This window comes from Aquila chrysaetos, chromosome 4 (genome assembly GCF_900496995.4).
Source record: "Aquila chrysaetos chrysaetos chromosome 4, bAquChr1.4, whole genome shotgun sequence".
NCBI lineage: Eukaryota > Metazoa > Chordata > Aves > Accipitriformes > Accipitridae > Aquila > Aquila chrysaetos.
The window spans coordinates 23,385,686-23,413,285 of record NC_044007.1 but is presented as its reverse complement, the minus strand read 5'-3'; the positions used below and the strand labels follow the sequence as shown (position 1 = coordinate 23,413,285).

General features: G+C 40.4%; 1 protein-coding gene across 1 annotated transcript; it reads right to left on the bottom strand.

The window, feature by feature from the left end:
- Window positions 1-26: 26 nt before the first annotated feature.
- On the bottom strand, window positions 27-27,600 carry YWHAZ (tyrosine 3-monooxygenase/tryptophan 5-monooxygenase activation protein zeta). The gene is made up of 6 exons (XM_030012629.2): window positions 27,468-27,600; window positions 24,595-24,898; window positions 8,451-8,574; window positions 4,506-4,669; window positions 4,319-4,414; window positions 27-1,078 (listed from the first exon to the last, which is right to left on the bottom strand). The coding sequence occupies exons 2-6, from the start codon at window positions 24,886-24,888 to the stop codon at window positions 1,019-1,021; spliced, it is 738 nt and encodes a 245-aa protein (XP_029868489.1). The 5' UTR covers window positions 24,889-24,898; window positions 27,468-27,600; the 3' UTR covers window positions 27-1,018.

Genomic DNA, 27,600 nt, shown 5'->3' with positions numbered 1-27,600 from the left:
AATCTACACCAAAGGTAGTTGAAAAGTCCATTCATAAAACTTTTATTCCACTTACATCAACTTAATACACATGTTCTGAACAGTTATGCTTGGATTGTTCATGAAAATTTCATAAGACATTAAACAAAGCTAGCCATCATCTCAAGTTATTTCCCTGTTAACTATTTTTACAGCACATGCATGTTAGGCAAGTATCAAAAAAAAAAAAAAATCACAAAAGCAAAAAACCTAAAAAAGTTAAATACATGGGTTTTTGTTTTACTGCTGTGCTCGATATACAGTGTCATTATGGATATCAAGCAATTCATTTTTTACTGCATCTTTACTTGTACATTTGTTCTTAGGTTGCTTAAACCATTTAAATACAAATAAAATGTGTAGCAAAAATAATGAAAGCAACAGCAGGTAACTTTACAAATAATGGAATGTGAACCGTTTCTCTGTCCTTCTCTAGAGAAAGTTGACTGGGTTATCAAACTGTCTTAAGGAACACTTCAGCTGCAATCAAAGATGTACACTTGATTGGTATATTCCACAGATTTCACATGTTGACTTGACATGCAATATCTATGGGACATCAGTTTATTCACAGCCATGCGTGCTCCAGCTTGAATATTCATGCTAACTACACCTGTGGCTGCAACTGATTATCCCTTTTTTCCATCGTGACAGACCAATATGCAAGCAGTCATCTTTGCTTGACATAGAAAGCTGTTTTAACACTGGCCTTGTGGGAAGCCACAATGTACCAAAAGTACTATGCCAAACATGTAAAACTTGTATAAAAATTTCACAACCCTATATTGGCCACCTCAGATGAAAACAGATAAATTCCCCAAATGTTAACTGGCTCTATTCCCCTAATATTAAACAAAACCACATGGGAAATATAGAAATCCAAATAGAAGTAACATAAACCTGTCAAATCGTAAACAAAAACTATTTGTGGGACAGCATGGATGACAAATGGTCTACTGTGTAAATTTCAGAATGAGGCAGATGGAAGTTGGAAGGCTGGTTAATTCTCCCCTCCTTCTCCTGCTTCGGCTTCATCTCCTTGGGTATCCGATGTCCACAACTGTGTTGGGAAAGAAAACAGAGTAAAAGATGTAAGATATTAACATTTATGACTAATAATTAATACAGAATTATTAGAAAGAAAGTCTACTTCTTAAATAATAATTTTGTAAGAGGTCCTACTAAGCACCATGGAAAAAAAAAAGCGCACATTAACATGAATATTTTTCTTGGCTATTACAAAATGGAAATCTAGTCCTAGGTGACCTGACCCTATGCTGTGTTTAATGAGGAAGTTCATGAATAGTCAAAACCAAAGTCTCATATCCACAAGGCTCACTAAAATACGATTACAAGCAGGCAGGAATCAGACCTACAAAAAAAGATACAACAATCAGGAACTAATACTTGGTTTCCTGTGGATTTGTACCTCCTCCTCAAGCGAGCTTCATGCATCTTTCCGAAGGAAGAGTTTCAGTAAAGATCTCTCTCCACAACCAACATTATAGCGAATGCTACCTTTTCTCCAGAACAGGCATCTGAAGGTTTTTTGTTTTTTAAAAACAAAACCATTTCACCGAAATCTCTATCCCTTGGCTCTATTCAGTCAATTGTGCCCTGATTTGCAACTTTTGGAACACAGAGCTTCCAAACTTGGAGGGCATGGCAAGGATGGAAGAAAATCAGGCTAAACATGCAGCATGCACAAAATCTTATTTTCAGCTCCATAAAATCATACTAAGGAGCCATATATCAAGATTAAGTACCAACTAAGGAAACTAAGCATCAGTTCCAGAGCAACACCCAGGACAAAGAAATTATTTTGTGAACCAAGTATTTCGCCACGCTGGCTGATTCCAAACTATTACCAGCCCAGTATGATTTGTAATCTCTCACTTTATGGAGTTATAGCAGCATTAACCGAATCCTTCACGCTCTATAGCGTAAGGTAGTAAAACCTAAGAACAACTAATTCTCTACCTACAGTGTTATACCACTAAGATCTCACAAGATGCTTTAAATAAAAAAAATCCATCATCAGAAACATTTTATCCTTTCCAGGAGTACAAGACAATAGAGAAACCTGCGCAAGAACAGTAGCCTTGTTCTTGCTCTGAATACACAATATCTGCACTAAATGTTCCTTGCTGAAGGCATTAAGCAACAAGTTATTTTACTGAAGACAATTATACTACTACATTAGTCTCAATTTCAGTGCTATTCTTATAAGGAACAGTTAGTAAGAACAGTTTTATCAGAATTTTATCAGAGGCTTCTATCCTAAATCCTCACCTCTAGAATATCTACAGATACGTACATATACATACCTTTTAATGTAATGAATAAAGGGCCTAACTGCTATGAAAGGAGGATTACCAAATGAGAGCACAGTTTAATGAATCTGCTGGGGAAAAAACCCTTAGGGGGAAGCGATGCTTTTTTTTTTTTAATCAAAGAAAACAAAACAATTTTCATAACAGAGCAAAGAAGGAATTATCTAGCAATCCCAGTAAAACAGATTTTGACTGGATATGTTAAACAACCCTCTGAACACTTCTCTGCCTTCAGTCCCTGCTGAGAATGAACACAGACTCTTCTTCAGCCATATAAGACTCAACGTAAAAAGAACCAACAACTGAGGAAACTGCTCCTGCATGTAGCTGATCAACATGCTGAATCACTGTCAAAAGCCTACCTCACAGACTGTAACAGACTTGCATAACTAGCAAAACAGACCTTTTTCATGTTTATGAAATTCATTGCAGTCTTTCCCAGTCACATATACATCAAAAGTTATTTTCTACCTCAAAACCTTGTGGACAAACATGGAATCAATGCACCTGTACAGGTCATGCCAAGCATTTAAGGCAAGACATATCATTCATTCAAGAGTATGGAAACCTGCAGCTGTCCACAGCTTTCTCCCTTATAACGGAAAGCTCACATCAATCAGCAGGCCTACTACCATTAACTCACACACTATGGTAGCTCAGTCCAAGTTTTGTTCTTGTATGAAACAATTTGCTTTCCAACTGCTATGACAAGCTTGACATTATTTTTACTGGGAAGCTAGCAATTAAAGTCAGCTTCTATTCTCTATTTCAATACCACTCATTCAGAGGACAGCTCTTGAGCAATCTCACTCAAGGGGACAGTACACACAGACATTGAGAGCGATGCCAACCCTGTATCTGTCTCTATTACAGAGGTTGAGAAATCTCTTCCATTTGTTTTGTAAGCAACAGCTGGAACAATCACAAGTAGTTTTTTCAGTAGTGTTAAGTTGCCATTCTAGTGGAAAAGGTTCCAAGGAACAGGGAAATAAAGTGTTAGAAATAAAAGCAGAAGATACAGCAACTCCAATTTTATGCAACTGTACAGCTTTACTTCTAGTTATGTTAAAAGAAGTCCAGCTATTTTGTAAAGGTCTCTGATATCAGATGCACAGAACATGAACAAGGAGTACACCTGGCGACGAGGTGCTTCTTATTTTTTCAGTCCTTTCTTGCAGCTCTTCCCCACCACAAAGAGCAGGGAGCGAACTATGCCATTAATTACACTATAGTATGTTTGCTTACATTTACTGTTTCATTTGCTTTTGATGTTTATCTTTGCCAGTTTTAAAGTTCAAAGTAGGTTAAAAAAACCCCACACACAAGATAAAGATTTTGATTACTCTGACAGAACAACACAATCTTGATCCATAACTTATACCACAGACAGCTGAGTCCAAGGAAAAAAAGAATTAAGACTGTTGTTTTACGACTGCCGTGGAAATAGCTTGGCTAGCACTGATTCCAATTTCAGTTTTACCAAAATTAAAACCAAACAAAAAAACCCCCAAACAACAGGTCCTTAAATGGACTTGTTAGCTTTGTTTGTGGTTTTCATGTAGGATCTATTCGTTGCACACACAAGCACACAGAATAAGCTATATGAAATTTGACATAAGTTTTGAAGAGGCAACTGCGACTGTATTCTCAAATGCTGATTAACAAAAGGTAATAGCTTTGCTAGTCACAGTCCAAACTACATCACTTAAACATGCTAAATTCCTTGAATAAAAAAAACTGAAAAATTTGGTCAATTTGTCACCTGTCAGAAAACCATGTTAATTAGCATGCAGACAAAAAAAGACTAGGCAGGAGAAAAAGATGTAGCTTAGAAACATGATGTACCATAAACTCATCTGTAAGTAAAGGACAGACAGGGCTCTACAGCTAAGAATGAACAGGACAACTCTGAGTGCCACAAAGACCAATCCTGTTATCAACAATAAGCAAACTTTAATGATACTCACTGTCAAGTTGTCTCTCAGTAACTGCATTATTAGCGTGCTGTCTTTGTATGACTCTTCACTTAATGTATCAAGTTCAGCAATTGCTTCATCAAAAGCCTAGTGTTATAAAAACAAACAACTCCATTGGCTATGCAACAAAAGGTTATGCAAATAATTTACATGGAATTTTTCCCCCCCTTAGACTTACCGTTTTTGCAAGGGAACAGGCTTTCTCCGGGGAATTGAGAATCTCATAATAAAACACGGAGAAATTCAGAGCCAGACCTAATCTGATAGGATGTGTTGGCTGCATCTCCTTTTTACTGATTTCAAAAGCTTCTTGATATGCTTGTTGTGATTGCTCCACTATCCCTTTGGGGAAAAAACAAACACACAAAAACCACAACAAGTAAGTAATTCACATACTGTATTCAGACGTACAATCAGGACTGTGTTCACGCTTGCATGAACAAAGTATGTTAAGAGTGAAAGCCTGTGAACGAGCACTTCACCTAACAAGTCACCATTTCATGAAGATTTTGCTTAATTACATTTTTAAATTATTAAAAAACCAGGAAGTTGTCATTGACCAAATCACAGGTTTGAGAATCTCCCTGTCACACTGTGACTACTTGTATTTACAAAGGTTTGCAGTAGTTTTGTAGCACTTAAGGAATATAAAACCCACCACCTATATGAAAAGGTACAAAATTGAAGTTTTAACTACACACAGGTTTGAAATAGTACCACAGCTTCAATGTTTTTAAACATTGCAAAGCATTACAGATCTACATTTTAGTCACAGAAAACACTGATGACCTTTGCCTGCCATGCTGAACCCTTTCAGTACCAGCCATCTGTGAATTTCCATTCAAATTGCTTGGCAAAGATAGCGTGGCATACCTCAACCCAAATTAAATATATATTTTTAAAAGCTTCCAACATAGTTCCATTTCCAATGCAGATATGGAAAGCATTTTTACCAAACTTAAAAGTTCTAGTACCTATAAACTTTGAAGTAAGGGAGAAAAATTAACAATTGGGCTCTTTTTTTAGAGATTAATCTTTTGCCATTCTCTTAATTGGATCAATTGTACAAGTTATAAATGCTTGGAGGAAAAAAACCCAACTGTATTGTGCATACTAAGACTGAAGAGCTCAACAGTTTCCATTCTCACTGAACGCACTTGAACTTATGAGCAGACTATGCCTGCACAAGTCAGAGATCATGGCCCAACACAGCCCACAAGCTGGACTATGCCCTTGATGACTGCAGGAGGCAAGAGACAGCTAGACACTGAGCACAAAGGGACCATTGTTCCTGCACTCTCCAAGACTGTTAATAGCATCTGAGAAAAAGGTGGGCAGGAAGTCATTCAATTCAGATGCAAAAGCACTCCAATCCTAACATTTCTGGATCTCACCAGAAATGCATCCAGCATGATCTCCACAAAAGCCGCCAGTCACATGTATTAAAAAATAAAGGAATTTTAGGCTAAGGACTCAAAAATACATCAGTATTTAAGTCAGAAGTACTCAAAGTCTGAGAATAACTGAATACCAATATTCAGGATGTCTATGCAATCTCTATTTGTTCACCTTTATGTATTCACAAAAACTAAAGCATCATATTGTCCTCTTCAACACGGAAGAGGGAGGACACTCGCTATGCAATTATTCAACACTTTGCCGTCTCTACACTCATCACTAATAATGGAGTGCTTCAGAAAAATCAGACAACTGCTGTAACACCTTGAAAGCGATGAGAAATTGGTACATTATAGTTGAGAAGAACCAGGTTTACTCTAAGTTAAATTTAGAAATAGCGAGAAGTGTTTTACTCTTCTCATAATGGAAAAGCCTTAGAAAATGGCACTGTTTATGAAAAGCAAAACAAGCAGCATGAAAAACAAGTAACTTTAGGGAATGAAGCTGAGCATTTTATTATCATTTTTCTTTAACATAAATAACTTTTAAAAAAAAAAAGCATATTTTTTCTCCTAATTTGAGAAAACACAGTTACCTTTTGAGCAGTGATTCAGGGAACTTAGTGCAAAATTTGATGTATTCTATTAATTTTTAAATCAGTCACCCAGTATAAAAGAGTTACAAGATTTTTAACCTTGAGTTCTTTAGAAAGTATTGTACAGTTCCATAGTTCAAGGCTAAAATAGTAGGGTGAGATACCTGCTTGACATTCCTGTCCGCTAGATTGCCGTAAGAAAACCCCAGTCGATAAAATAAACAATCTGGTTTATGAAGATAAAAACCCAATTCCTAGAGTTGGGAGCTTTATGCTGTTGCTGTATTTACTGCAAAAGGCTGGAAGACTACTGCCCAACTAAATGGCCATTATTTCCTAAACAGTAATTATCAACTGCTCTTTTTCAAGGTCACAGACAGCATACAGGAAAAGCCTGTGAGATGAAACGCTTAGGGCGGGGGAAAAAAAAAACCCCACCAAACAAAAAAAACAAACCAAACAAATCTTAAGTTTAGGAGCAATAGCAACTATGAGCTAGATGGGCTTTCAAAAAATTTTCTTCACCTAGAAACTCACTAAAAACTGCTCAGCCAGAAGACTGGGTTAAATAAAAATGAACTTCAAAACCACATTAAACAAAGATTTTCACGATCTAATTTTAGAGCCTGCAACTTAATCCTCAACAGAAAAAGAAACTTTGGGACTCAAAATATTGTACCTTCTATGCATGTGAATAGAGATTACTAAAAGGAAAATATAATCACTCTCTGTACAGTAACAGATCTAAAGTATGGGTTACACATGCAATTCTGCAGTCACCAAGACTGGTTCAGTTTGCATGCAGTAAGCATCAGAAGTCAAATCAAGGCCTATTATACTAAGTCTTAGTATCTTTATGCAACTCCCTGTTATCCAGCATACCAGGGAAACTGGGCTACCCTATGTAATGTGGATATAACATATATGCCACAAAGCTAAAGCAGACACATCTATCTCCTATTGTAAGTCTGTTTCACCTCAATCTAGTTTCAGGGAAGTCGCGCAGACATCTTTCAGTATCATACTGGGAGAGCTTATTAGCTTGAGGGCAGCACAAGGCCACAGGGGCACCACACATTCAGCAGCACCGCAAGGAACCTAGCAAGCCCTACAAAAGGGCAGAGTGCTACTGAGCATCAGCCACACAGCTGAACAGTTTTCCAATAATCCCCGAGGGTCTCAAGTCCATGCATTCAGATTGTCTGCACGCTCCCAAGCATCCCATATTTCTCTAGACTGAGTGCAGGCTAAACCGAGTCTGCAAGAAAACAGCTCAGGGCTAGCAGAAGTTACCAGATTGGGCTCTGTGCAGAAGTGCACTGCTCTTCAGGGTGCCTGCCACCAGTCCTAAACGGGCTCCAGGAAAGGGCTTAGCACTGTTTGCAATGAGCTGTATCTAAACATGATGTATTGTTCCAAATTGAAGGTGACTCTGCATGGAGTCAGCATGTTGTTAGGGTGTCTCTTCAACTACAGCAGGTAAGCCACCTAATATATTAAAGTGCCTTATATCAACTTTTCTAACTAAAGTTAGGTGAAGGCAACTTACCTGCAATTATGACAAGCTGCTTATATGAACACACAAGAAACTTGAGGAAATAAACAACATTTGGACATTAAACTACCACGGTTACGGAAGAAATTTTCCTAACAGTAAGATTAGTTTTATTAATCCTTTTCTTCTCCAGGTGGTTTCTAGTCTCTTTGCTCACTGAACCTATGCAGACTTTTTGTATTCTGTAGAAATGCAGGAGAAACAGCACAAATAAGACTTCATAAAGCTACAAGACTTTGTTCCCCTACAAAGAGGGAAAAAACCAATACTCAGCCAGGCAGAAGATGATAAACCTGTAGTTCAGTGATAAACCAGATGCACACATGCATAAGTTGGAGCTGATTTCAAGATTTCATGACTGAACATCTGTTCCCTACTTCAAACAGCAGAGGTACATGGGAACTTTCATAACTCTTTTGAAAGCCAATGATCTATGATTTTTCTTCAGAAAACAGGAAGCCTATTACTAATGAAATTTACATCCAGATCAGAATTATTCTAAAATTAGTCCTGGCAATACCCCACCAAAAGCAATCTAATTTGACAGTATTTAGCCACAAGCTGACATACAATACCTTTCTTGTCATCTCCAGCAGCAACCTCAGCCAAGTAACGGTAGTAGTCTCCTTTCATTTTCAAATAGAAAACTTTACTTTCTGCTTGCGAAGCATTAGGGATCAAGAACTTTTCCAACAGAGACTAAAACAGAAACAAAGAACATAGTGTTTTGAACATACATACTTTTACAGTGCACTAAACCAACAATTCAATTATATTACAATCTATTTCAAAGTCAAGACAGCTTTACTTTTTTGACTATTATCTTCACATCCTACGTAGCATATTCAGCTAAGGAGAATGTGTTCTGGATCACAATTCTAGGTATGAAAAGGAATGCTGCATGCTGTGACTTCGATGGGGAGAAGGCAGCTGTGTTAATTTAGCAGATGAGTCTTGTATGACCAAAGGAAGGGTTTCTATAAGCCATTATACAGTACCCTGACAAAAATAAGGTAATCGAAAGAGTCCAGGCAGAGGGTATACAACGGAAGAAAGTCTGCATCCGCAGAAGATAATAAAAGTATCAGCTGCCAAATCAGGCAATAAGCAAGCCTCGATATTCTAGTTGCCATTAACTGGAATGCTGTACTGGCACCACCAGCAAGAAACTGTAAGGTGAACCTGGATTCTTGCATTTCCAGACAGCTGACAATCTGACAGTCAGCTCTGTAGCACTGAAAAGGATCCTCTATTTGACTACATGCTGCCCTAGCAGGTGTTTCCTATATCTTCCAAAGCAAAGGTAGCTCTCTGGAGTCACTCCACCAAATCCTCCCTGTGGGCTCCCAGTTAAGACCAGGTTTTTCTAGATCATTCTAACTGCTTATTAAATTAACATAGCAAGTTCCCAGCTGAGGCAGTCATGTAATTTAGCAGAAGTTCTATTATGATGAAAAGAAAAGGAAAAAAGAAAATCACTAGCTCCAACACATTTAGTCAAATTAAGGTACAAGCTTGTCAAACTTCCTGATATTGAGTGCTTAAAGTCAGACTTTGAAAGAAAAGCCAGTTATTTAAAAGCCAGAAAAAGTACAGAAGTGCTCTTGAATACTCAAAATTAAATCAGAAGCTGTTACATATACTTGCCAAGGCTACGTAGCAAACAATTTTTTAAAAGAGGTTTTAGTAAGAATTTTTGGGTGTCTTTTTTGCCCCTGTAAATTAGATGACTGACATTTCAGTTTTGCTCCACTGTTTTTAGCTCATATTTCCAATGACATGACAGAAATGGACAACCTAATTCAGTTCCAACCCACAGAATGATGGCTGCTTTACAGTAGTTTCCTCTAGACAGCACCCTGCAGGTTAAATGAATATCTTACATGATGTATTCCTGGGATAGCCATACTGTGAATATGGTAGGCTGTAACCACCATACTGCGACACAGGCACCTGTGATACCTACTCTGCTTAACAGGCCAACTGACAAAGCTACAGAAAACTGTAATTCACAGAAAGAGCAAGAAGAGTAAACAAGTTTGGTTTGTTGTTTGGTTTTGTTGGTTTTTAATTAAAGTACTGCTAATTCATTTATATAAATCATGACTGTTTACCCTGGTAGACTCAAACTTGTGTGAAACCCCTCAAAACAAAGTGACCTATTATGGCAGCTCTCTCTTATTTGTATCTCAGCAGATAGGGTAATGAAGAAGTCCAGCTGACAGAAACCAAAGTCAGACAAGGTTCAGCTATGTTTATGCTCCAATGAGATAAAAACCTGTTAGTGGACTTTCTTTATTGGTTTCAACATAATGGAAGGTATGTATTCAACCACCTTTAATATTAGATATTTCCAGTATTGTGGGGGTTGGCATAAAATATTCATTTTATAACCACGCAGGGAGACATCAAAAAATACTGCCTACCCTCACTTCCCATCTGAATGACAGCAGAGACAATCCTTTGGCAACAACTGGAACACAACACAAGCAAGTTGGCGGCAGAAGTATTTTTATGGAGCCAGTCAAATGGGCTGCCAAGCTGCCTCATTCCAAGGGCACCCTTCTGGAGGGCATACCACTATGCAAGGAGAAGGGTTCACAGCCACCTCTGCCCATGTGGCTGGAATGAAGCAGAGGGCCATAAGGTATATGGGTCACGCGCTTCAGCTCCCTGTAACTACTTATGCGCTCTGTTCTCACCATTGGAGAACGTCAAGATTCACAGCTATGACATTTTTCATGAGTGCCAAGAAACTCCGACTTCAATGACAACTGAAGGTTACCAGCTACTGAGAATAAGGCTCCTTATTAGTTTTTCTCTGTAGGACTGCAATTAAGTCAGGTGTGTCAGTCTGCACCTACCCTTCTGGCACCATGGGGAGTTGCCCTCCTTCTGTACCCTCCATTAATTGGTCAGACCAAAATATTTTCAGTGATTCTAGAAGCAGAAATTATTAATCATCTGTATAGAAGGTTGTTTGATTAAAAAGTACAGGTCTGCTTACTCCCATAGCAGCAACCAAACTTCCAGGCTTAAACTTCACTTAGGTCACAAATGAGGTAAAGCTGTTTGCAAACACCTAATTGAATGGGTGAATTGCACCAGCAGACAGAGAAGAGGAAAGATTACCAATTGAGAAAGTCTTCCTAATCAGATACATACTATCAGGGCAACAGCAGCTCGGACAGTGCATAAACCTTGTATTGAAAAAGTTTCAAACCCATGTTGAATTTAAAGAGTGATGAACTAAGAAAATCCCTTTGAACAGCTATTCATAGAATACAGCCTATGCAAAAAAGGCTCTGATTCCAAGACTGCACTGGTAGCTTGCTCATATCTGGATGAAAGACTCTATTCTACACAAACAACACGTAGGACTGGTAGGCCACATATCTTTGGGAGAATTTTATTAATGCCAAATACTTCATAAACAGCAACAACAAAACCTGAAAGCAGATTAACATTTAAAAGCTAGCATGTGAAACTACTGAAAGGATATCTCTCCCCTATTATTTATCTAGTACTATATATTCAGTTTCTCCTGTTTGTACCAGTCTTTTTATTTCACGATTATTTTTTTTTTTTACTGGCATGAGTAAACACAGAACACTCCTTTAAAGTTAGCCTGAAGATTCAGAGTACACTGATTTATCCTAGAAAGTGGCTGTGAAAGCCACAATCTGCATGGAGGTGGTGTGGCTACAGAAATCCATACAGATGAGACTAATAAAACTACTGACCTTTTAGATTTCAATTACAGAAGATAACATAAAAAGTTAGGTATAACCAATCTAACACTTTGTTATCTGCTAACACATCTGCTTCTGGGGAATACCATTTAACTTTTTTTTTTTTTAAATAGCTTTAACTGCAAGGCTTCTCTGGAGGATACAGTTTTTTTCCACAGGGAGGAATATCTTGATATTTAAGTCCTATTGAGGGGTTCTGTTTGTCCAAAGCAGAAGAAACAGGAACAAGAACTGTTTCAATAGCACCACCAATATATGCCCACCTTCTCTCTCCTTTGCCAGCTGATATGACAATGTTTATCAGTATAGAGCTGATCACCGTATGGGCCACTGAAGTGCTAACAGCTAGTCCAAGACTGGGCCAATTAGCTGTTCTGTAATTACTAAGTTTGTTAGGTGATCCGCATCACTGCAATGCATACAACACCCTGACAACTGAAGTCCATACAGCACAGGTATATTATAGCTACATGGTATGTAGCTAAGCCTTCATTCTCATTCATGACATTCCTGCTATCGTGTGAAATTCCCATCCAGTTTTGATATATGCTACAACTCCATGGGCAGTTAATAACAGTGCCTCAATCAGAATATGGTAGAAACAGCTTTTTAAACAAAACCAAAACACCACTCCCTGCCCCCCAAACCCCATAACTGCTCAGCTGTAATTGTCAGAGGTTTTAATTTGACAGCAAGAATCTAACTGCTGTGAAACAAACCACAGCATTGTAGCCAATTAGGCAGATGCAGCAGCATCTTAGAGCACTTTTCAGCCCAAACCTGTAACAGCTTGTACAAGTGCTTCTAATACTTTTCATAGCAAAGTCATACACAGTCTTTCCAGAAAGACTTAATGGAAAATTATTAAGTTTAAAAAAAAAAAAAAGAAACAAACATGCATGTACTAAATTTGAATATCAACTCTTACTAATATGCTGGCCGTTAAAAGATCAGGCTTCAACGCTTCATGTCTGCAATTCTGATTATGACTAAGTCAACAGCTTTCTGGTACTCCAGACTGGGAGAGACAGCACATTCGAACTCAGGAGATGTCAGCTATTCTCACACATACCATAGATAAGAAATCTCATGAATCTGGTACATTCCCCCACCCCCAGCAAGTATGCACTAGAGAATAGTCTTTGTCTCCAAAGACATAACAGAGGCTGCATGCACACAACTTTATTATTCTACTGGTGAACTTCAATCCTGGCTTATTTTAAACACTGAACTGGAAAGAGATTCGCTTTCTTCGTTCTTACACACGTTCTTTTGCCAGAGCAGGACACAGTCAACAGATGACAACATCAAGCACATTGCGTTTTGAGCCCATTTTGATGAAGGCCCTATGGACTTTGTCTTGCAAAACCACAGGAACAAGTCTGAAAGGTAAGAGTTATCAGACTCAGTTAGGGGTGTGAAGGAAGCATAACAAGTAGTAATTCTGTGTAACAAAAAAACCTAACACCCAACCCTTTACAAAGTCTGCCTGCTTCTTACTGCAAGTAGACATGCTTCAGTTTGTCAAGTCGTGGTAAGAACTTTAGTTGAAGACAGGAAGCCAACCCATAAAGACTTGAATAGTCCTTTCCTGACACTTGAAGCCTAAAACTACCCTTCTTTTAAAAGCATTTGCTTACATCTTTGGCAAATGACTTGTGTGGGCCAGAAGACTATTCCCAAATTCATCATAAGAGCATTAAAATCAATGCCTCAGTTCTGTGTTGTTGCTTATAGTTCTGTGCATATTTCCCTTTATTAAAGACTTGGTCTCAGTACATGTTATTGCCTGGGAACTTTAGATAATTATTAATGCAGACGAGGATTGCATCAACAGCTCAATTTTCTATTTAAGATATTTCCCTCCTGACAAACAGGAGAAGAAGAATAAAATCACCAGTTTCTAGAAAAATATAGTTGTAAATGAGCAGGTAATATACAGTTAAAGTACTGAGAACAAGAAACTTTGTTTTTAAATACCAAAAAATAATTATTAAGATACATTGTTGAGTAAAAGCTCTAGAACTATTGGAGAAACAAAAAGATACTGCTCTCACACAAAGGAACCAAGCTGCAGAATGGCAAAAATCCAGAAGGATACACTGATAAACATTAGGTAATTTAAACAGTATCAGCTTTGCTCAGAGCTAACAAGGCAGGTCTTTTGTTTTCTTGCAGTATCAAAAGACACCTGACGTAGTTATGACTTTATTTCTTATTTTGAAGATAAATTACACAGGAGTATTAGCTGAACTTTAATTCACACGTCATCCATCTGTGGTATATGGCAGAGGGATGAAGAAGACATGGAAGAACTCTTTGGTTTTTAAATTCATGGAAGACATGAAACAGTGTATCTTTTTTTAAGCTCAGCCTGAAACCTATTTCACACTAACTGACAATGGCCTACTATTTTCATGATGCAAGCAGCATGCCACTATCTTTTTCCGTGACATTATAAGAACACAGAAAGGATTGTACTGTCTGACAGGACTCTTCTGTCTACTAACCTACCTGCAACACTGCCCAAAAGAGGATGCCATTAGAAAAATACATAAAGCAAGCAAGAAAACGTCATGCTTCCCTTAGCCTCCATCAATGCCTAAGGACTTCCTGAGCCAGACGTGGTTTCTCTGAATGTAGTAACCTTCAACAGGCTTCTTGTCCACATTCCACACATTGTGCAAACTCCCGTTACACCAACATAACTTTAATACCCACAATACACTACGGAGAAGAAGCTGCAGATACCTAACTGGACATGAGAAAGCATTACTTTCGTCATAAATCTACTCAGTTTCATTTAAAAAAAAAAAAATTTAGTTTAGAAAAGCATCGGTGGCTCAAGTTCGCATTTCTTTTAGAAGACTACCAGATAACTTCAGATTATTTGGAGAGTTTCAGTACCATTTCCAAACAGGAATCAAAAGCCACCGCTGCACTTTCATACCATCGAGGTAGCTATTTACTTTGTTCCCTACAAAGGAAGAAGGTAAGCAGGGGAGCAAGGAAAGAAAAATATAAAAGATGTGATGGATATTAAGAAAAGGGGCATCCAGCTGAAGCACTGTGTTAGAACAAGCAATAAAATTACCACCTATTGAACCTTAAGATTCAGCTTTCCAGATACATCAAGATACACTTACCACCTGCAACCCCAGAGAGTGCCAAGCTCCTCTTGTGTCCCAATGCTGCTAAGGCAACAACCCTTCCTCTGTGGCAGGAGACACAAAACTATCCAGCCTACCGTTACAATGTTGACTTGCTATATTCTGACTACCTGCGCAGCTGCTCATGAGTATTTGGAAGAATTACACATATAAAGTATCAGGTGTACTTAGGTAGACATTGAAAATACTGATTCAGATCAGTGGTTTTGGTATGCACTTTGTGGGAAGGGCTACATGTACCTGGTTTCAAGTGGAAACCACTAACCAACCAGTACAGCAACTGTAGCACACTTCTGTTTAGCTATTCCTTTACAGACTTATATTTTGATGACAAAGTTACTAAAGTAGGCCACCTGTGTCGGTCAAGTTCAAGATACCTATCATTTCCACAAAAAGCTAGCAAGTGATTTTCCATGCATGTGTTTTCTGCCTCAGCACCACAGTTAGGAAAGTTACTTGGGCTATAAAACAACACATGCAATTAGTTCCGCTGCACAGATTGGCACAGATGCTACAAAGGGTTTAACCAAACCATTTGCGGCCAGTAGAAATTTTATTTACAAATGTCTACTTGAATTGTTGAAGGAAAATGACAAATATTTGTATTTTTAAGGGGAATATTTTTAGACAATCCCTTCCCAAACCCAGGCTGTTTTGAGACAGGCTCATTATGCTGCTTCTGATTACAGTTCTACCCAGAGCTCAGGATAAGGACTCTGCAACTGCTGCCTCATGGGTGACCTCCAACCCTCTTGGGGTAAAACCAAAAGGACTGTTCTGCTGTCAGCCTTCTACTCCAGCCAAAAGCAAAGCCTCTTTTTTTAAAGTTAGCTACAGATTTCTATCTACTCATTTGCTCACTAGAACAGGAATACAAGAAAATCTGTCAAATACTAGTGGCTGCTGTGGGATTGGAGATTATCTCTGGTAAAACATCTGCTGAAATGGAGGAAATGAGGCCTGAGTAATAAGATAGTAACTGAAAAAAGAACTAAAGGAGAAAAGGGAATCCTGTATAACAGGAAGAATGGCAAGAAGTTTTAGCTTATGCAAAAAAATACTACTAAAACAGTCTAAATGTGTTTCTTTACAAAAGAGAACAAAAGCAGTATCACATATGGGCAGGTGGAGAAAAAAAAATGGAAGTAGGACACCCTGAAAAATCATCTTCATGCTGACATGTATGCTGGGGGATAGAACCAAGTCAGTAAGAAGTAGGTGTATGCACTAAAACACCTACAGGGTGCTTAGAGGAAAGATATGGCATGTACGGATGGACACACCACCGGTCTGCATAAAAAGAAAAGGATGGGAACTAAGGCAATAACGAGCAGCATCTCAGTTCACACTTTTACAGTCATACACATAGCTCTCCTTGCAGATCTACCCTCCCCAACTTAGACTATCATGCCCTTTACTAGCTTGTTCCTTCTACCACTTTGCTTTCCAGTTAGTAAAGGGAAAGCAAGTTAGGCAAGGGAAGCAAATGCGCTTAATATCAGGATATACTCCTTGAGATTATTCAAAAGACTTTTAAAGTCTTTCATGCCAGTCATTACAGGTTTTTACCAAAGTATGCTTAACACATGACAGTGAAGGAACCAAATTCTGAAGCATAGGCAAAACCACCTCTCAGTTTAGTAACCAGCTCTGAGAAAACTCATATGAAAGGCAGCAGCCAGTAAGACACTTAATAGAAAAATAGTTAGGATTAAAGTATTTAATTTGTTGAGACATTGCTATAGACATTAATACACAAAACAGTCTCCACTGAGGATCAAAGCCAATATGCAATTTTTTACCTGTTTTGGGGGTTTTTTTGCATCACCTCATTAATTTATTTCTTGAATATTGGGGACTTGCAACAAAAAAAGAATGGTGCCAAATGCATCAATCATTATTCTCTGAAGAAACAGAACAACTTCTGAGAAACTTGAGATGATACAAAATGGAAGCCAACAGAGTTGGATGTGAATTTCTGCCAGACAGGTAGGTCTAAGCTATAGCTGTTGTGGCTGTACTCCAAACCTGAACATGTTCTAGCTGTCTTAAGACTCTACAGTTTTGGTCTCTAAAGAAAAACCCCCATGAACATGATGTAACACTTTTTATCCTTGATAAGAAACAGAAGTAGGAACCATTTATCTTTAGCAGCTTGCACTGTGAGCAGATCTGAAACCTTCTGAAGCAGACTATTTATCCATTAGGAGTTCATTATAGCATACACTGTTAATAAAAGCATTTTATTAGCAAAAATGCCATTTTAGCGATGTAAGCCTACTGTGCACTAGGAAAATCTGATCAGCTAGAGATCAGATTCCCATTGTTAGATATTTTGTTACCTGCATAATCACAAAGGGTAACAATATCCAGAAAAAAACCCCACCAACCCACAACTGCTCTCCACCTCATTTGAGCTGCATTAAATCTGATTAAAAACAACAAAAAAAAGAATTTACTGTTCATCTCAGCAGCAGCATGTCTTATTATTAATTCTCATTAGAAGAAGCATTACCAATCTTCTGACAGATTTCAAGTAAAATAGGCAACTACACAAGAGCTGACATTAAGTAAAAAACAAGTTTAAGAAATAGTCGCAATCTTAATGCTCTTTAATCAACTTTAATAGCACAAGCTTTCTCAAACTATTTCAAAATGGCAGTCAACTACTGCCTGAATGGACAACCAACTTCAGGTTCAGAGCCAGGAGCCGCTGTGTCTGCCTACAGTAAAGAACGAGTAAAGTATTTTGAGAACCTGCTTCAGAAACATATACTTCTGTCAAGTTCATAGTAACAAGACGGAAGTTTCCAGATAAAACCAGAGATCGTGTGGCATCTGTTTATACAGAGATAAAGCACTAACTCTGCTCATATTCTAAATTTTCGATTTCTACCACTTAACAGCTTTCACAGGCACAGTAAAAGCTGGTATCTTAATGCAACATTTCTACTCTCAGCCTTCTAAGTAACCAACCAGTGAAACAAACACACTTAGCAGCTTCACAAAATTACAAGTACACGCAATGAAGTTCTTGCTTCAAAAGCATGGAAGGAGGAGAGTACCTGTCACAGCTGACTAAACTGATCAACTTACTTTATTTTGCTGCTTAGAACTGCATTATCAGCAGTAAGTGCATAAAGTACTTGAACACTGAAGATTGCTGTCAAATAAAGCAAGCTGTTACTTGGGATGCTTTTGAACAGTATAAGCACTATGTACTTTCTTTTTTTAAATCAAAGCCAATTATTAAGCATTAATGCCAAGGGAAATTAATGCAGCAGACTATTGGTTATAGTAAAGATTTGTTCTACTTCCAATAAATGCAAGAGGATATAGATACATGTATATATGTGTATACACACATGTGAATAGCTAATATAAGTATCAGAGGTAACTGCATGTTTAAATATTTTTTTGCATTTATGCAGAGCACCGTAGCTGATTTTATGATAAATGGGTGCATTAAACACACGTATCAACATTATAGATGCACTTCTTGCTAAGATTAATAAGTACTAGCTCACCTTTGCTCCTGCAGCCCAACCACCAGTAAATTACTTATATATGCTGGAATCTAAAATCCTTTCAAACACGAGCTGAAGTTTCATGCATTTACAAAACAATTACATGAACGATGTAGCATAAATAAAAACCAACATAAGTCATATTTGAACTGATCCATGAATGATGTTTTAATTCTCTAAGATTCAACAGTTTTTCAACTTATTTGCTTTAAAAAAATAATAAAGGAAATTGCTCTAGTTTAGGTAGTGCTTTCACTGCAGGAAAAAAAGAAAAAGAAAAAAACCAAACTAAAAACCCAACAGCCAAAAAAAAGAAAAAAAAAAAAAACCCTGAAGGGGTGTAGCTACAACCAGGGAAGTGATTAAAGGATTAACAAAGTGAAATCATGAGGCTGATGCAAATTGCCTCAGCATCCTACCTTCAATGTATGTGAGCAATTATACCAGCCAAACCCTAACTGAAAAGGCTAGGCTTGGAGAGTTAATCAAAGGCTTAAATTATAACCGTCCTGGGAAGTTAGTAAACCCTGGCTACATTTTGCTCTGTGATATATAAAAGCTCATTCAGAGAAGCATTTGTGAACCAGAGGTACTCGCATATTTTCACATATGCCACTAGCACATTACCAATTACCATCTTTTAATATAAATTTTAACAACTTGAGATGACAACTTGAGTTCTATGTCAAGGTTTGGGCTCCACAGTACGAGAGAGACACGGATATACTGAAATGAGTCTAGCGGAGGCCACCGGCATGACTACAGGGCTGGAGCACATGATGTACAAGGCAAGGCTGAGAGAGCCGGGTTTCTTCAGCCTGAAGAAGACCAGCAGATCTTACTGCTGTGTACAACGGCCTAGAGAAGATGGAGTGAGACTCTTCCTGGAGGTCTACTATGAAATGATGAGAGGCAGCAGAAATGTTGGAAGATGAGAAGTTCTGATTACACACAAGGATTTATTTTTTTTTCTTTTAACCCTAAGTATGACCAAATGACAGGCTATCCAGCAAGGTTGTGGAATCTCTATCCTCGAAGATATTCAAAATTTGAATAACAAGGCCTTGAGCAATGTGATCTAACTGGATATGTTCTGAGCAGAGTTGAACTAAATGACCCCCCTTCCAACCTAAATTATTCAATCAAAACAAATAATATAATAAGGACTAAGTTTTCCAAAACAAAGATTTTGGGCACCTAACTCCTAGATTTCAACAAATTAACCACCCCCCTTCTGTGATCGACATTCTGCAAATAGAAGCTTCTACAAACGCCTCCCCTTCTTTTCCAAAAACATCAAATAAAGGACACAGCTCTCAAAGACAGAAACAAAGTGCAGTCAAAAATAAAAAATTAAGCAAGACTGAAGAAGTCATAGAACTGAAGGTAGCAATTGTCAGTCAGAACACCGAATTTTTTGTTAGTAACAGGTATCTTCATAGCATAGAAGGTTGTATGGTATAATCAGTCACGCAAGCTTATAAGCAATCTACTCATCTGCTTGTTAGCACCACTGTAAGTTAGCTGTGCTCTTTGACCATCAGGAGGACACACTGAGCATAAAACAGTTGACTTTAAAAAACAAAACAAACAAAAAAAACCCAACCCAAACACCTCACACATGTGCATGTCAAAAAGCATATGGCTTCCTATAGGAGAGAGGACTAAATTTCCTAATCCTGTCATTAAGAATTAGTGCAGAAACCGGTTTTATAGATGTTAACATAGTAACCTATTAGATGTTTGCAGGCAACTAGAAAATAGTCCCACAGTAATTTGAGTATTATGGCAATAGGCATTAATTCTGTGGTATGTTCTTTAAAAAGCCATTTAGATGCATTCTGTGTGGAATTACATTCCCTTCCCCCAGTGAACTGCAGCTCCATGACAGGTTGCTAAACCTTCTCCTACTCCACCCCCCGCAAACCAACATACATATGAAAGAATCGCAAACCTAAAGTCACTTATTTGAGATTTAACTGCACTGTCTCTTCTCACAACTACTTCTAAAAAGTGAAGCATCCCTAACATGTGCAAAGAAATCTAAATAGTATAAGCACACAAGGAGTACCATTTTATGCTTCTGAGCATGAAGTTAGGAAGAAGTAACATGGTGAAGAAACCAAACAATTCATCTTATTGAGAGGGTCCTGAACAGCACCATTAACCTGCAGCTTTGCTGGTAGGGAGGGAGTGGGGAAAAAGTGCTGTGTAGCACCTATGTGCAACAGTAACTCTAGAACACTGAAGGGCAGCCAAGGTTTCAGGAAGCTCTCTAGACCTTAAGGGGCACAACCAAAACGGAAAAGAAACGGTGAAACAGAACGCTTGAGCACTGCAAGCAAAGAGATTTACTTAAGGTATGACTGTGGGGGAACTTGGGGGAGGAAGAGACATCACCTAGAAGACTGGGCATGGGGGAAGAACATGGGACCTGTCACTGGTACACTTTGGAGGACATGCAGGGGACTATTGCTGTGTGTGCCAGCCTAGGGAAGAGAGTGTAACTGTCTAGAAATACATTCATACTAAAGTGAAGATAGCCAGTTGTGTTTTAAATAATTAATTTACATTAGCTCATGTCAGAGACTGCCTGAAAGCTCCTAGTAGTTTAGAGCTCCTGAGAACTTCTAACATGCAAGCAGAATCAGATGTTAGCTATTTATTCAAAGACCTCTCCATACATTCTTCTCTGTACTTCAGAATCCTCATTAGCTGAAAAATGGATCTTACTACAGATTTAATTTGAACCCCTTCAGTTACAGCTCTGTTTCCCATTGACTGCAAAAAGCATTTTTAAGAACACCCACACCTGTTGGATTAATAACAATTTTTATTATGGAAATGACAAATAAAATATCATTATACTGGTGTTTTAGACAGACCCTCCCTTCTACTATAGAAAGTGAAACAGGATGTGAAGCACACACTTAGCTAACATGAGGAAAAGTACTTAACAAAAAGCTTAATTTCCTGTATCAATAGGAAATTTCTGAGGCTGGAAATTTTCTATAATACTCAAGTATATTTAAGATGCTCAAGTACAGCAATGTACTTCCTTCCCCTCCCCACACTATATTATTCTTGAAGAATTTGGAAATTCAGTCTTTATTGTTACAGTGCAAGGAACTTGTACTCTATGCACAATGTATCACAATTATTTGCAGTTTATCAGCACTACCGTACCAACTCCAAATTAGAGTCAGTTATGCTACACCTGAATATACTCCAATGTATATCTGACAGAATTGGTGCTGGATCAAGAAATTTTAGGTGTCTCTTCTTTGTACAGCAGCACTCTGAGGCTGCAGCAAACAAGAGGATGAGTTCAGCTGTTTGTAGAGCTGTAGAGGTAGTCCACGGCAGGTTCAAGTGAGGGAAGATTTAGGAAGTGGCAAGAATGTAGATGCTGGCTTTTCCTGCTGCAAGGTCAGTGTAAAGGAGAAAAATTAACAGTCAGACCTGACCACATAACTGCTAAAATTTTTATCAGAGTCTAGTAAGTTACGAAGCAAGAAAAAAGTCCAGCATTAATTGCTCTTACTCACTCCGTAAGTTAGCGGAAGAGCTGGGAACAGAACCCAGGCACAGTTTAGTATACTCTGTGTCTACTGGATTAGAGGAGCTATTTCTTCCAACCCACTAGTAATTTGATTCCAACAAATGAGGGAAGAGAGCGAGAAGCTGCAGAGGAGCCAGCTTTGGCTACATTCTGCTAGTCACAAACACATTCTTAATTGGTTTCCTCCCTTCACCACTGAAGTTAGGACACCAGTCCCTTCCACACTCAGCTGTGATGTAACACCCCAGGGTATTAAATATTACTTAAGAGCCTAGCAGGCAATTGAAGACACAACAACAGCTCAAACAGATTCACAGTCTTAATAAAAGATACGAAAGTTTCCGAGCTGCTTTTGTACTGTAATTGATAAGGCTCGTGACTGAAAGCTTCGAGTTTGTTAACACTTCAGGTCTTATTAATGGCACACTTCACACCAACCAAGATTTGGTAAGCCTTGTTTTTCCACTTCTGTGAACAATCAGAGACTAGGTTATGCTGTACAAAAATTACAGAGGACCTTCTGAAAAAAAACCCAACCTAGTTTTAGGTTTGCATGTAGCACTGTGCAGACTCCTGTTCATAAAAAACAACCAAATAGGTTACCACAATTCTTTTTTTTTCTGTTAAAGCAAAGCGTATGTCAAATAAAGCAATATGGTCAGCCATGCTTCTATGAGAATAAGAATGTATATGAACAGGATATTCCAACAAAGAAAACAAGAATATTTTTAAAATATAAATCTAATTCTTCAATGCAATCAGCAATGCCAAAAGTAGTGCATGTCATTTGAAAGCATTTTTAATATCCATCCCTTGAATTTAAAAAAAAAATAAAAAAATTGTTTTTTCTTTTTAAACCTAAGTCTAAAAAAGTAGTTTTATTACTCCTAATCACTGTCTAAGGCATTGTTTCTTCTGGACAGTAATTTTTCCTTAATCTATTAAGAAAAATTGGACCAGCAACACTAAAGATTAGTAAGACATTAGCTTCCTAAGAGTAATAACATGTCAAAGAATAATGATTTCTTTGGATAATGTATGTGTATCTCATTAAACACAAAGAGAGATGCAAGTCTCCTTACGAGATGTGGAAGATTTAACAAGATTCCCCACCTGTGTTCCCTCCTCCCAAATACTTTAGCTGCTGCAGCAAACTTGAAAGCTGGGTTTTTGTTTTAGTTTTCATATTTAGCATGTACAATAAAAGCTAGTTTCAGCTCAATCTGGTTTCCATTATCAGAAAAAAATTGAATTGCAAACACCAAGTTCTTCTAAAAGGAGGTTTCTAAGCCAAATGAGTTAATTAAAATGATTTCTTAAACCCAAACGTAGTTTACAAAAGAATTTCAGATCACTCTGAACTGAAAGCATCTACCCCCGAGGACTTTCCCATTAAAATAGATTAATTAATTTAAAAAAGAAATAACAAGAAATCAGAACGCCAGATTTGGATCCTTATTTCCCCGGCTTAAATAGATGAGCCACCACTTAACACCACAAGAACTAGTAAATCAGTTCTTTCCTATGCGTAAGTTTGACATTTCCATTTTCATAGTGGCAGTTTAAGAGTTATCCTTACACAAGATAACAAAACATACGAAACTGGGTGTGTTACAATAACCATGGAAGCTAGCCTAAACTGGAAGCCAAGACTCAGGAGTTACCCATGCCGACTTTTACACACCCTTGGAGAACCAGTCTTCTAGCAGCAATCACCACCCATGTCATTTAGTTATCTTACACAGCAAGCAAAATTTATGCTACTAATTGATCTTAATTTTCATTTGACATCAGATCTTCAAGCACATACTTAGCTATTTAGCACTTCCCTCATATCACATGTCATTCTGTCACCTCCAGGTACATGATCCCTCGTCACATATGGGATGACACACCGTGGACAATTCTATTGCTGACAGTAACATCTACCTCACAAGTGGTCACAGGTCACTGGACATCCATTATAATCGTGTGCTCGCTGAAGCACCACAGGCATATGCAGTCGAAAAAAACCCTGACAATCTGGAATAAGCATTTGGAAGAGGTCTGGATTTCATAAACCAGACTCCTAACAAAAATATAGGGTTGTTCACAGGGTACACGCACATTTTAACACAACTACAAGCCACAGAAAATGCCTAACTTGAACACCCTTTTAGTTTGCTAACTAAAAATTTTAAGTTTAAGAGGGTATCACAGCATTTCTACTGCCTCTTCCTGCAGACAATTTTCTGCATGGCTGAGTCATAACTAACATTACATCATCTTACCCAGGGAGGGGCACAATTTCCGTAGAGTAAGAACTACCTCTTACAACTAGAGCAGCATATTAAAGTAGCAGAAATCAAAGTGATCTAGGATACAAATACTGCACTGAGGGTGAAGGGTGGAGGAGAAAACCCCAAACTAAACCTATATCTAGTTCAGTCTCAGAGAAATATGTTGATTTTTCACAACTATTACTTTACATACAATAATGTTTAAACATGTCTCCAAATTCATTAGCATTCATAACTGTGATGATTTGTATATAAATAATCGATACATTAGAAGGAAAGAAAAGTCAGACATTTTTTAAACCTTGTCCTTCAGAAATAGCATAGGAGACCACAGCTTTACTGCCAGACTAGAAGTAGTCCCAGAGGGCCCAGCACCATTTACCCCATAACTCTAAGTAAAAACGGATCAACAGTTTCATTATTTCTCACCAGCACATCATTGCAGATGTCTCTTAGCTCAGTTTCAATTTTCTCTCTGTATTCTCGAGCCATCTGCTGTTTTTTCTCAGCGCCTTCCGTCTTTTGTTCAATACTTGAGACGACTCTCCAAGATGACCTACGGGCTCCTACAACATTTTTATAGGCAACAGAGAGAAGATTCCTCTCTTCGTTGGACAACTCAGCTCCTTGCTCAGTCACAGACTTCATGCAACTTGCCATGTCATCATATCTCTCAGCCTGCTCAGCCAGTTTGGCCTTCTGCACCAGCTCATTTTTATCCATGCTGATATTTCTAAAGAGGAAAAATAGTGAGGCATTATTCAGACATTGATCAAGGACAAAGGTGTTTTAACCTCATACGTTCAGACCAACCATTCTCTAAGTAGTTTGCAACTGTAAGAGGTACAACTGAAATCCAGAACACAAGGCATACAAGCACTCAATGCTCAAACACACAGATACGTGGATTGAAGAGTTAAAGTCACTGATTCCTCCTGAGAAACTGTTAATTTTTAGAAGTATGTTATCATTTTAATAAACGCAAACAAAAGCATCCAAAGGTGAACTGAAAGCAAATCATTCCTCTTATGCACATCAATGATCCTAGTTCTTTGCCATCACTCGCTCATAAGACTACGTTCAAGCTGCAGCATCAACTGCATGCAATTATCAATACAACAAAACTGACAAAAAAAAAATCCAATAGTAAGTTTTTCACAGGAGAAGACCAAATAAAGGCTAGACAAACAGTGCCAACTTTCTGTGCCTTGACAGAATCTTACAGTTACATGCAGAAAGACTTGGCATACGGATCTGCAAATCAAATCCCACACTGGATATTACAAAGTCAGAATGCACCAAATATCTAAATTTCAAGGTGTACACCCTTCGACAATGTTAACTTCCTTTCCCAAAATGAGATATGCTAGACGTCCTGAGCCAGGTACTGCTGCTCAGCCTGAGAGGCTCTGCTTTCAGAGACAGAAGGAAATTTTACTATTTAAAAATATTACTTCAACATCAGTATTTGAGATAGCATGACCTGGCTGAGATGCTTCATAACCTGCATCTTATCAGCACTTTAAAAAAAAAAAAAAAAAAAAAAAATCAAGCTCTGGTGAACAGGGGTTTCAGGTTTTTTGTGTTGGTTTTTTTTTTTGGTACATCAGGAAAGATTACTCCTCCCTCACCCCCCACCCTTTTATGTATCTTGACTTGATCGTTTTTGAGGCCGTGGCAATGTGCTTTGGGATACACCATCCTTTAAAGTTTGACTAGATTATTAAAGCAAGAACCAGTTTTGGTCATGTATGCTTTATGTGTTTCTGTATGTTCCATACACAAAAATCCAGCATCTTAGTCTTTAGCCATTAACCGTTTTGTCATAGCGGCACTATCTTCCATTTAGGGATAAATTAAGCAAGTTCTAACATTCCGGTCACCTGAAAGGGAAAGTTTTAGCAGCTCCCACCCCCAACGCCGGGGCACAAACTCAGCGGCTGCTCCGCAGCGTTTGCAAACGTGCGCTGAAAACTCGACCGCACCGCGAACGGCGGGGTTAAGGAGCCATTTTAAAGCAAGGTTTGGGCTACGGTTATTTACCACCCGGCGCGACCAGGGCGAGCGTGGTTAAAACGCCGGCCCCGACGCCAGTCCACCCCGCTGCCCGCGGGCTGCTACGGCGGCATCCCTCCTCGGCGGCCAGGCCGCCCGTCCTTCCCGGCGGCCGAGGGCGACCCCCCGCAGGCGCGGCCAGGGCTGGGCGCTGGCCCGGGCGCTGCCCGCGGTTCCGCCGCACGCGAGGTGACAGCAGAAAATGGAGCGGCCCGGGGGAGGAGCGGGGCGGCCCGGCGCGGCCCCCCGGGGCGAGGAGGCACGCTCCCGGCCGCCCCTCCCCGCGCCGCGGCCGCCGCATCCGCCCGCCGCGGGGACACCGAGCGCCTCGCCGGCCGCCTTTGTCATGGCGGATGGGCGCCGGAGCCCGGCCCACTTCAGCGCGCGTTAATCCCGCTCACCTCCGCCCAGCGCCGGGGGCGGCGGCGGAGGAGGATGCCGCGTCCCCGCCCCGGCAGCGGCCGGACGAGGGGAAGCCCGCGGGCCCAGCCCCGGGGAACGGGGGGGAAGAGGGGGCGGCGGCGGCGGAGGAGGAGCCCCCTCCCGTCCCGGGGGAGCCGCCGCTACCGCCCGGACCCCTCGGCCGGGGCGGGGGAGGAGGACGGGGGGAGGATGGGTGGAGGCGGGGGGGCCGGGCGGAGGGGAGGGGAGCGAGCCCGACCGAGGGGCGGCCGCTGCGGCTCTTCCGCGCCCGGGCAGCGCTCCCGGCGGGAGACCACACCCAGCGGCAGCCGCCCGCGCCCCGCGCGCCGGCCCCCCGCCCCCACCCGGCGGAGGCGGCGGCGGCGCCCCCCCTTCCCTTCCCTTCCCCTCCCCTCCCCTCCCCACGCGCCCACGGGCGCGGGGTCGCCCCCGCCCGCCGCGCCACGGGCGGAGCCCTCACCTGCCGCCCCCTCCCCCGCTCCGCCGCCCCCGGCGGCTCTTCTCTTCTCTTCCCTTCCCTCCCCCCTCCCGCCTCGCCGGCGGGGAGGGGCAGCCGCGGCCTCACCTGCGCGGCCCCCGCCGCCCTCCGCAGCGGCCCCCGCGGGGAAGGCTGCTCCCGCCGCCCCGCTCCCTCCCCGCGGAGCCGCCCTGCCGCCGCCGTGCGAGGCCGGAGGGGGAGGGTGGGTGGGGAGGGAGGGAGGGCTCCGCGCTGCCCGCCGGCCGCCTCGCTCGGCCCCCCCGGGGGCGGGGGGCAGGGGGCAGAGTCCCGGGGCGGCCGCCCGGCGCGGGGGCCAGAGGCGGGGCGGCGCGGCGGGCCCCGTTACCTGTGCGCGGCGGGAGCGCGGCGGCGGGTGTCTCGGGGCGGGCGGCCGGCGCGGACTGTGCCTGTCTCGCGGCTCGCTGCGCTGCAGCCTCTCTCCCAGCGCCACACACGGCGTCTCCGCCAATCACCGCGCC